The sequence below is a fragment of the Acipenser ruthenus genome, chromosome 30 (genome assembly GCF_902713425.1).
Source record: "Acipenser ruthenus chromosome 30, fAciRut3.2 maternal haplotype, whole genome shotgun sequence".
Lineage (NCBI taxonomy): Eukaryota > Metazoa > Chordata > Actinopteri > Acipenseriformes > Acipenseridae > Acipenser > Acipenser ruthenus.
This window is the reverse complement of record NC_081218.1, coordinates 9055369-9067681: the sequence shown is the minus strand read 5'-3', so window position 1 is coordinate 9067681 and position 12313 is coordinate 9055369. Positions and strand designations below refer to the sequence as shown.

Here is a 12313-nt window from a genome sequence, read left to right as displayed (position 1 = left end):
CTTGCCAGGTCACAGACTGTTCCCTTCTTCAGACAAACTGATACATTACCTTAAAAGACGATCCAAGACTATGTCCCCTAAAACAGTTAAAATGAGAATGGCGAGGCTTAGCTTTTTTGCATTAATATACCATATGAGGTTAGTTAGAAAACATTCAAATTACCCTGGTGCCTGAATTCAATCACAGTTCATGGCGCCCTCAATGCTACACATATAACAGCTGTGGCACCGGCATCATTTTCTTATTTAATCCAGGCAGTTAATTTCAAAGAAAACACTGTGTTGTAATGTTTTACTTCTTCTTTAACATCACTGATTGTGTGAACAGATTTGAATTGTTCTAGTTTGCTGGAATGCAAGTGAAGTAGGCCTACTACAATAAAAACAGCATACAATGTATCAGCAACACAGCAGTAGTTCTGTATGCCATATCCAAAGAAACAACGTCTTGTACTGGTGCTCCCATTATCACACCTGTACCCACCTAAAAATAGATCTCAGGGATGCAGAGAATAGCCTACAGCAGGAAAAATGCTCAGCTATTTTTAGAAAATTCCCCAAGTTACTTAAAATGCAAACTTGCTGTTTTTTATTCCCGAGAACCCCTGCTATTGTTGCAATTTCCCTTGCTACATGAAACGAAATCTTAGCTACATCTCAGCCTCTTTAAATTGACACATTAATGGCAAATTAATGAAGAAATTAAATGAAGCTGGTCCTTTGCCTTGATGAAGCGTATCCTAGGAAACATGTCAGCTGCTGAATTTTTGTTTCGGAGGTCTCTTTTCCAGTGACGTACATTAAACAGAAATACATCAAAGCAAATATGCTACAGTGCTTACACAAGTCATTTGATTCAGTGCTCACCGGTACAGGGTTATGCCAATCTCTGGGGAGATTTATTTATTTATTTATTTTTAAACAAAGGGACTCAGTTTAAATGTAACCTTCACAACACCACCATTCATTCTCCGCTAACAATCTAATCCATACATTTGTATTCTTTAACAATTAACACTTGTGATACACAACATAAAACAAAAGCCAAGGTGGAAGTGGAAACCTGGAATTTTACAGTAATCCTAAATCTCAGGGCGATTGTGTAACGTGTGTGGCGTGAATTAATGTAGGCGATAGGGTTAGTGCTGGTGTTTGTGACGTGCTATGATGTGTATAATTGAAGGAGAAGGTACAGCAGTTTTTCATGTTGGTTTATTTAAACAGTTTATTTTGTCCACTGCGCCTGTTTGTTTTGTTTGTTAGTGTTTTTGTAATTAAACGTGTGTAACGGTGCTTAACCCTGCAGCTTGTGCCTCTCCCTGACAGAAACAGCCTTGCCAGCGACACTACCCTGTCACACAGTGTCAGCGTGGGATAGCGTCCCTGGAGACAGAGGCAGAACTGCAGGTTTATTAAAAAAGGATTAGTGAAAAAGGAAAAATTGACTACAGCAAGGAAAACGCAGACAAGCAGAGGCGCCAGTTGGGGCAGAAGGGGCTCCTATGTGTGTGAGGAATGTGGGGACTTTGGGCACGTCTACAAGGAGGCCTACTCTCGCCATTAGGTGGAAGAATGGCTCTGCCTGAAGGCTCTCCAAACGCCGAAAAAGCGAATCCCCCTCCTTTCCAGTGCTGTGGGATGGAGACTTCAACACCTACCTCATCGCTCTCGAGGCCTCAGGTTGGTGCCTCGCCTGCAGGGGGTGGGTCACTTCGAGGAGGAACAGCTGCCGGCCTGGGTGCCGAAGAAAAGGAGAGGTAGCCGTTCCCGAAAGCGAGCAGGGAAGCCGTCTCCAGTGCGCAAGAAAGGGGGGCTGTCTCCAGCTGCATGTCCGGAGGGGCCGGCATTGCTGCCAGCATCGCCGCAGCCGGAGTGCCCCGGGGCTGCTGCCAGCATTGCCACTGCTGGAGGGCTCCTGGCCGCTGCCAGCAGTGCCACTGCCAAAGGAGGAGACGAGGGGACCACCACCATGTCCCGACCCGCAGCTGACGGGGTCAGAACCCTCGATCAGTGCTCCCAGACAACCAACATTTGTGTCCGGACCTTTGGTCGTTGGGCCTAGCTCCCGGGTCGCTGTATCATCAGGCAGAGTTGGTTGCCTGGTCTGCTTTGCTCCCCCTGATGGCCCAGACATCGCTCTGGTCACCAAGGCTCTCACCTCTAACGGCTGCTTCACCTTTCCGGTTGCCAACTTGCGCTCCCAATGCCCCGCCCCATCCACGTCGCCTGGGTCCCCAAGGGGAGGCACCAGGGTCGGGACCAACCAACCCACAAGAATCCACACTGGGAAACATGGACATGAGGGGAGGGGGAGGGGTGTATGTCTGAGCACGAGAGGAGGTCCTATATAGCAAATCTAAAACCCGGATCTCCTGAGTCGTAGTCAGCAGAAAGATCAGTAGAAACTTTTTCAGAACACAGAATAGGCGTTTGCTGTGAACTAGATCTGGACACCTAGCTCCACAGGACAGGGCAATGTACAGAGAACTTAAACATTATGGAGTTCACAGCTGAGCTGTGGTTAGAGCTGGTAAAGATACCATTGACCCACAATGTGATGCAATCTAGGGCTTGGGACACTGGCAACATCAGCTTATGAATTAGTTCTCTACCTGTAACTACTGTGCAATCAGAAATACCCACATATCAGCAAATGTTCTTAAACCCTGAATCAATCAATCCACCACTGTGGCAGCTACAGAGCATGCTCTTATTTAGTCAGATTTGTAGTTTTAGTAAACTAACCCCACGTGGTTACACTCAGTCTTCATAAGCATTTGCCATGAAGATTAATTCGGTAAAAGCAAAAAACAGAAATATGCAGCCTTGTGGCCATTACAGAGGTTGAAATGTAACAAAGCTCATCAAATAATAGAACTTGAGTATTACAGAAAACATGATTCAGGGAAAACAATACCGCACTTTAATGTAAACCTAAAAATAAGCAAGCAAAACAATGTCTTTTAAAGTGCAAGGAAAAGGAAAATGCTAATAAATTCAAATGAAAATACATTGGAGAATGACAACAGGAACAGGGCTGCATGCAGCACTGGTTAATACACTGATGCAAGTCAAAATACAGCTCTCTCACCCTTAAGAAAAATTGATTAAAACATCTCATTTATACTTACTTGTACCTTAAGCCACAGGCAAGTTTAACCACCGCTGAGTTTAAGGACACCATCCAATCAAAGAGCCACATGCTGACAATCTGCACAGCATCAGACTGGGAGAGGACTTACAAATAAATAAATAAAATACTAGACAAACAAAAACAAAAGAGAATTCTTCCACCACTGTCAAAAACACACACAGGTGCAGAACTACAGGTCTTCAGCTCAACTTGCACTTGTCAGCAAAAAATAACGTTGGAATCATTGGTTTGGTTATAGTCCACATCTGTGTGTGTGTGTGTGTGTGTGTGTGTGTGTGCGCGCTTGCCAGAGCCCTGCATGCCGCCTAAGGCAGAAAAGCTTTAGATTGTCACTAGCCTGTTGTTTTCCGTTCAGTCAGATGTTGTCCGGTTCTGACCACTGGGACTCAAGCAAAGAATGCCATCTTCCGTTTTGTTTCCTCTGCGATGGCAGGCTTATATAACAGTCCCACAGGAGCAGCACTCAGCCAAGCAGATGAAAATCATGAGCGATAGCAACAGAAATTTCAGTAGGAATAGTGTTGGTTTGGCTCAGAGTATTCGAAGCTCACTGTCGCCTCTTGCAAGCCCAGTAGAGATCTGTAACCCTTTCTTCAACCACACTGCCCCCCTGAAAACTGAGATCAGATAAGACAGACATGCAGAGTAAAGTAAATTCAGGCTATTAGACATGCTTACTTGCAGCAATGTAGCAGATCTAGTTAAGGGTTACTCATGCTGTAGTAGTTTCAATTTACTTAAAAAAAGAAAACCAGCTCACATGCAGCTATCGTAAGCAAGCTTGGTCCTGACTTCACAGAATGTCTTTGCTTCTAATCTCCTGAGCAAAAAAAGTAACTTCATGGACATATGTTTTTCAATAAACAGTCACCATTATATATATATACAGTACTGTGCAAAAGTTTTAGGCAGGTGTGAAAAAATGCTATAAAGTAAGAATGCGTTCAAAAATAGACATGTTAATAGATTATATTTATCAATTATCTAAATGCAAAGTGAGTGAACAGAAGAAATCTAAATCAAATCCATATTTGGTGTGACCACCCTTTGCCTTCAAAACGGCATCAATTCTTCTAGGTACACTTGCACAAAGTCAGGGATTTTGTAGGCATATTAGTCAGGTGTATGATTAAACAATTATACCAAACAGGTGCTAATGATCATCAATTCAATATGTAGGTTGAAACACAATCATTAACTGAAACAGAAACAGCTGTGTAGGAGGAATAAAACTGGGTGAGGAACAGCCAAACTCAGCTAACAAGGTGAGGTTGCTGAAGACAGTTTACTGTCAAAAGTCATACACCACGGCAAGACTGAGCACAGCAACAAGACACAAGGTAGTTATACTGCATCAGCAAGGTCTCTCCCAGGCAGAAATTTCAAGGCAGACAGGGGTTTCCAGATGTGCTGTCCAAGCTCTTTTGAAGAAGCACAAAGAAACGGGCAACGTTGAGGACCGTAGACGCAGTGGACGGCCAAGGAAACTTACTGCAGCAGATGAAAGACACATCATGCTTACTTCCCTTCGCAATTGGAAGATGTCCAGCAGTGCCATCAGCTCAGAATTGGCAGAAAACAGTGGGACCCTGGTACACCCATCTACTATCCGGAGAAGTCTGGTCACAAGTGGCCTTCATGGAAGACTTGCGGCCAAAAAGCCATACCTCCGATGTGGAAACAAGGCCAAGCGACTCAACTATGCACGAAAACACAGGAACTGGGGTGCAGAAAAATGGCAGCAGGTGCTCTGGACTGATGAGTCAATTTGAAATATTTGGCTGTAGCAGAAGGCAGTTTGTTCGCCGAAGGGCTGGAGAGCGGTACACGAATGAGTGTCTGCAGGCAACAGTGATGCATGGTGGAGGTTCCTTGCAAGTTTGGGGCTGCATTTCTGCAAATGGAGTTGGGGATTTGGTCAGAATTAATGGTCTCCTCAATGCTGAGAAGTACAGGCAGATACTTATCCATCATGCAATACCACCAGGGAGGCATCTGATTGGCCCCAAATTTATTCCGCAGCATGACAACGACCTCAAACATACAGCGAAAGTCATTAAGAACTATCTTCAGCGTAAAGAAGAACAAGGAGTCCTGGAAGTGATGATATGGCCCCCAGAGAGCCCTGATCTCAACATCATCGAGTCTGTCTGGGATTACATGAAGAGAGAGAAACAACTGAGGCTGCCTAAATCCACAGAAGAACTGTGGTTAGTTCTCCAAGATGTTTGGGCCAACCTACCTGCCGAGTTCCTTCAAAAACTGTGTGCAAGTGTACCTAGAAGAATTGATGCTGTTTTGAAAGCAAAGGGTGGTCACACCAAATATTGATTTGATGTAGATTTTTCATCTGTTCACTCACTTTGCATTTTGTTAATTGATAAATATAAACTATTAACATGTCTATTTTTGAAAGCATTCTTACTTTACAGCATTTTTTCACACCTGCCTAAAACTTTTGCACAGTACTGTATATATTTACTACACCCCTCCTTGATTTGAGCAGGTCACAGTAAAGATAAAACTTGAAGGCTTGAAAGATCAATTGAACCAGCTGTATTAAGTAGCAACTCAATACAGGTTATTAAGACCATGAGAAGATGATTGGCTTATAGAACGGACATTCTGAGCAGTATCTTGGAAATAAATTGCTCATCTCTAAGTTATTATAAATGGCATGTGTCAATAATCAAGGACACGCGCGCTTATTTGAAATATTCTCCCACGTCCGTCCGTGCTGTCTAACCCGATCAGCTCAGAGGTTGGATGACACCGAGCTCCACAACACAGACCACTCTAATGCAGGTTTAACCCTGAGCGCGCAAGTCATTCTTCCAACTCACACATCAAAAATCAGTAAGATTTATAACTGCAAAATGCTACACTGTATATCAATAGGGCAGCTAATACTTAACCCACTTACAGAGCTATCTGTGGCACACGCATTCAGAAGACAGTATTTCATCTAAATACTGTGGCTCGGGTACTCAGCGGTCCAGATATGCTGCGCATCTGCCGTTTTCATGCATTAAATCTGAAATACACACTCATTTTAAACACGCATAGCAATTTTTCTGCACAGCTTGCCTGCCTCCCCTCAAACAAATACATCTCCCAGAATACAATGTCTTCAGTTACAAGGAAACCCAACAAACATTATCCAATCTCTAGCTAGCCCTGTTGTTTTGCAGCCAATCACAGTAAAAAAATTCAAAGCTACACAGGTTGAAGCATAAATACCCCAGTCCAGCTTCAGATCCAACTGGAACCATCGTCAGAGGCAACCGCTAAAAAAGGTGCCTATAATACTAATATTAAACAAACTGTTTTATAACTCATTAGTGCATTATTTATCTGTATGGCTTCATATTTAAGTTTTAACATGTTCACAGAGATTAAGAATTTAATGTTAAAACATAAGCAACGTAATTAATTTGCTGAGTCAGTGCGATACCTCGAAAAAAACTGCTTAGCCGATAACTTTGTATAACACACGTGCGGTTGTACACTAGTTCAAAGTAACACTGCAGTTAAAATGGAGGGCTCTTTTTTAATGCCTACCCCATTACCATTAAAGACCGTACAGTATTTATCGAGATTACTCATGACTAAGGTAGTGTTGCATTTTACCCCCTGAAAATACATTTTATACTGTTTTAAAGTTACTCCCAGGGCAAGTTACTCCCAGACCCAAAACCTTATCTGGAGTGCTGCGTGTACTCACTTCTACAATGCGTGCATACCTGTTTGCATTTACTTTTACCACTATGAGAGGAGTTTAAAAAAAACTCATTGGAGATTGAAATGTACTTTCAATTAAACTTTACAGAATAAAAAAAAAAAGCGCTAGGAGCCCCGGAATGTCAGGGGCAGAGTAAGTACAGTCGCAGACAAAAGTATATGGGCAGTTAAAAAAAAAAGAACCAAAGAAAATGATTTCTACAATTTCTAATTGTTTCTATTGAAATATATAAAATTAAAATAGATTCAGATTTATAATAAAACAAAATTACATAACTCATAAAATGAAAAACATGCAAAAACTAATTTCATACTTTGACAAAAGTATTTGGACAATCAACATATTTAGTATGAAACCCATTCATTGCTAATTATTGACAATTATCATGATTGAAAACACTTAATTATAGAATAAATAAATACATACATAATCTCAAGTGCTGAAAAATAAATTGGAAATTTGCGATTCAAAAAAGCAACAGAAATGGTTAAAACTAAGGAGTACAGCAACGGTCTCAAAATGGCAGTGATACAGCAAATACGAAAAAGGACAAACTACCAGAATAGCTGAAAGACTCGGATCACTGAAAAGCACTGTGTGGGCTATTATTGACAAACACAGGAGAACAGGAACTACTGCAATTAGCTCCAGGTGTGGAAGACCAAGAAAGATTTCTGCAAAATCTGGAAGAATCGTGGATTCAGCAAAAGATTTGACACAAGAATTGACAGAAGATGGTAAAGAAATTCACGAGCGAACAATTCAACGATCCCTTAACAAGATGGGTGAAAACCAAGATGCAAACCTTTGTTAAAAACAATACACAAAAGAAAGCGATTGGAGTTTTCCATTGAATACTTGAAGCCTGATGATTTCTTCAACCAAATTTTATGGTCAGACGAACCCAAAATATTACTTTTTTCACCAAAAAAGCAACACCATGTTTGGAGGAAGAGAGGAGAAGAATTTAAAGAAAAGTTCATCATACCCAGTGTTAAACATAGTGGAGATGTGATGGAATGGGCTTGTTTTTCTTCCTCAGGCATTGGCGACCTTTGTATTGTAGAAGGATCAATGAATGCTGCAAAATATCAAGAACTTTTGCACTTGCACTAGTTACCCAGTGCAAGAAGGCTTATTGGATGGAAGTTTGTATTCAGCAGAATAATGACCCTAAGCATTTTGCAAAGTCTACAAAAAGCAATTTCTGAAAAAAAGGAAGATTACAGTTATGGATTGGCCATCTCAGTCCCCAGACTTGAATCCCATCGAGATGTTCTGGATTGAATTGAAGGCTGCTCTTGCAAAAAGGAAACCAAAGTCAATTGCAGGAACTGGTTTCAAAATACAAAAAGACTGCAAGCTGTAAAAGACAGCAAAGGGTGGGCACACAAAATACTAATGCAAGGCTGCCCAAAAACTTGTCAAAGTATGAACTGCATTCTTTCGAATTTAAGACTACCTTGAATTTCAGACGCAGCCCAAATTTACCACCCTCAATTTGAGGAAAAAGTAAAACATCAAATAAATATGCATTTACAAAGATACAACCTCAAATTAGACTTTGTATCACACAAAACTAACATGAAACAGTGTTGTTGTAGATTAACCACGGAGCTTGTTTATTGTGCTGCGTACTGTATAATACTTAAGATGGCTTCTCTGTCATGCACACACCACCACTCACTACAGCATCACACATCCTGCAACAGCAAGCACGACACAACACAACACTCCACAGCATCTGGCAACATGTAACTCAGCAACCACAACAGCACTGAGCACATTACAAACACAACAGTCAGAATGGTATGCACAATACCAACATAGCATACACACATGGAGATTACTCACACCTGTTTTTCTCCCAATTTGTGAACTGTGGTATTGCTTGGCATGTCGCATGTCGAAAAATATGTGGGTCTGATCAACATTTCCGATCTGTCTGGTACTGTTTGTTAGAAATGCTGAAATTGTAAACACTTCTCTTGGAATTCCTGAGGAAGCTTGGTTCGTCTTTTCTCAACAGTAAGTCACGTTGCTGTTTGTGCACTCGTGCAGTCACGTCTTTTGTTGGTGATTTTAATACACGCATCACTATACTGTACTTAATTAAAGACGCAGGATATTTTTGGAAGCAAAAAATGGTTCAAAAAGTGTGTCTCAAATTCAAAGGAATACAGTAGTTTTTGCATGTTATTTCTCATTTTATGCATGTTACGTAATAATTTGTTGTGTATTATAAAGATGAATCTCTAATTTATATCTTTCAATAGAACAAATTTCAAAGCATAGAAATCACTTATTGTGTTTTTTCTCTTTCTTGTTAACTGCCCCAATACTTTTGTCTGCGACTGTATGCATCACTTCTTGAAAAGGGAATATGAAAGCCTACCTTCTCAATTAAACAAACAAGTCACAGAAGTGCATGAAAGCATGCCCATTCATCTCTAATCACAATCACTGCCATTAATCACAAGTTCTGAGACCACAGAAAGACGGCATACAAACTGGAACAGCCTTATCAAGCCACACAGTAAAATGAATTATGGGCTTTTAAAATAAATTTAAAAAAATCACCAGGGCATAAACATTTAAAAAGTTTCAATTAATTCTGAGAACTGGATTCCCAAGAGTAGATCTTAAAGTAGACCAGAATTAATGTAAAGATGGAAGGGGAGCAAAGCAGCAAAAGTAAAGAATTACAGTAAAATGACTTTTGCTTTACTTGGTGGAAACACAGCTAAAGAAAGAATGCATGCTTTTGTTTGGTTTGAATTTCTTTCCCACTCCGGAGGTAAAAAGCTGTGTCTTTACACGATAAGAACATAGCTAAATATAGGCAGTCTGTTTGTCTGAGACTGCAGCTTGTGGCAGGTTTGCCTAATTTTAGTTTAAGGGGGAAAAGTGACAGAGGCTGGATTAGCTGTTTTAGGAACAAACTGCAGCACAGTAAATAAAGAATGAACCATTCTGATTGATTTCTTATCTTCATTCTACAGTATTTCCTGTCAAGGGCACTACGAAAAACAATGCTATAACTGCATACAAAACAGGTCTGATGTCAGGCATGCACATCTGTGTTTAATGACATCTGACTGCATCATTAAAATGTAATGGTTAGGGAAAGAAAAAAAATGATTTCACCTAACACACTAAAGAGGGTTTTTTTTTTTTTCTCATCATAAGAAAGGCACTAAAGCACAAACAGGTGACTTCGCTTCCCTCTTTAATTCTGTTCTGCTTCCTGGTCAAAGGTTCAGTTATTAACCACCTGCTGCTGCAGTATCAGACGCATGTATTTGGGATCATATCTGAACTTGCAAGTTGCAAGATGAGAGGGAGCTACCTTTAAGAATTGCAACATAGCAGCACAGCATCAGTCGCAAAACCACACCACACAAAAACTTTGAATTAGACTTGACTGAGTAAACATGCTCGTGGAACATTGCACCTTCAATTCATTTTTAGTTGGGGGGTAAACATCCTTCACATAACCCTTACCCAGGCCACATTTCTAGGCATGCAGCAGACTTCTATGGAAAGTGGAGCTTGTGTAGAATGTACTGACTGCACACCATACCCTTGAACTGTAATGCACAGGGGGCAGACACAGCATTCACAATGTAATGCCCTAATATTGTCAATACGTGCAAAACAACAGATTGCCACGAATCTATTTTCAGCATTGTTATTATTCAGTCTGAAACCCAATCGATTCACCCTGTTGTGAGGGGAGGTGAATTATGCATACCAGGAAATTTGACGAAATAAATGTCTGTATCAGAACTTTAATAAAAAAATACTTAGCAACTGGCTTTGTGGATTATGTATGTTTTCACCACAACACATCTAGATGGTGTCTGTAGTAGCTGATGTGTTTAATCAATAGCACTCATGACACGAGAAGTAGGAGTATCATCTGTACTGTACAAACCATACAACAGGTGATGCATTCCCAGCAGGCTACAGCTCTCGTTACTGTGCTTAAGTTACAGTACCCTGGTGGATCCAGAAATACAGTATTTATTTTCACAAATAAAACCGGTACAATTGTACTTCTAAATAATAATAACGTTATGTAGTGCAACACGCGCCTTCCTAAACTGTCAACTGTGCTGCGTAACAGGTAAAATACACACATTATATATAAATAAAAAAGCCTAAACAACTGTTATTTCTATAAATAGACTCGTTTTCGTACTGTGCTGTGGCACCGCTGTATCGCTCAGAAATACGAATTGAGAATGGCAGTTTCCATGTGGGAGCGGCCTAGCACCACCACATTCATCCCCGGACTCAATTACACACAAGGCGGCACTAAGGCCGGTGGAAAGAAAGAAAGAACAAAAATCCACTTACTTCTTATTGCCTTTTTTATTTTTGGTCCGCTTCTTTCTGGCCTGCAGTGCTAAAACTGGATCCGAATAAAAACAAAGAGAGTCGGAAAATATGAATTTATAAAACAACGTCGTGCCTCTGCTTCTGGTGACTTTCGTGCTCAAAAGAAGCTTTGTGTCCCAACCGAGCAGAATTAATATGAGTGTCGTCTTTGTTTTATATACAAATGTGCGCTACTTTTAGTTTTTATTATTTTATTTGTATTTACTTGGGGGGTGTCTTATCAATATGTATCATTGTAGTGTTACAGTAATCTTATCATTAGTATTACGGCACTAACATTGATAATAACAAACACTTGACGTGGTAACTTCATTAAACCGGCACACAGGGATAAACGGCTTTTGTCTACAGCCAAGGAGATCATGAAGACACTCTTGCCTTTTAACTAGTAATAATAAGTCAGGGGAAATCTGAAAATAGCAAGTTTCTTGAAATCTAGTAATATAAATGCAGCTTATTAGTAAGAATAATAACAATAAAAGGTAATAATTCATATGTATTTTTAAAGCACAAATTCAGCGATGTCATCACATGCGAAATGCACACCCCAAGCTTGTATATATGGCTATAATTACTTTAATTTACATGTAATTATTTATCACAATGTGCCTGCTCACCTTTTCTATCCATGTTTAACCGGTATCTTCAGGCTGCTGCTCAGCGATGGGTGCATGCGCATGCGCTCGTAATCAAACGTCCACAAACAAAATTTACAACAAACCACGCCCACGCGATTTTAGCCCGCCTCTATCCGCATGTGTTTTATCGCCCGCCTATTTTATAATTTGTAAGCAGACTGTTATGTAGCAGGTAACTTTATGTAAGGACAGGTATACAAACACGTTAGCTATAGTATAGCAAAAAGGGTATTTCAGATTGCGGATAGGCGGTGGTAACAGCAAGCAGAGAGAGAGAGAGACAGATTGACTGGACTAGACTGGACTGGACTGGACTATTAGACTAGACTAGACTAGACTGGACTGGACTGGACTGGACTAGACTATTAAACTAGA

The 12313-nt window shown here is 40.6% G+C and overlaps 1 protein-coding gene across 1 annotated transcript in view; it reads right to left on the bottom strand.

Annotated features, from left to right (window-relative positions):
• The window catches only part of LOC131702802 (SRSF protein kinase 1-like), a 53756-nt gene extending 41722 nt beyond the window's left edge, over positions 1-12034 (bottom strand). Inside the window, exons 1-2 of the mRNA XM_059005148.1 lie at positions 11918-12034; positions 11259-11313 (exon numbers count right to left, since the gene is read on the bottom strand). Coding sequence (XP_058861131.1) covers positions 11259-11313; positions 11918-11930 — 68 coding nt within the window. The 5' untranslated portion in view covers positions 11931-12034. The remainder of the gene's footprint in view (positions 1-11258; positions 11314-11917) is intronic.
• Positions 12035-12313: the final 279 nt, after the last annotated feature.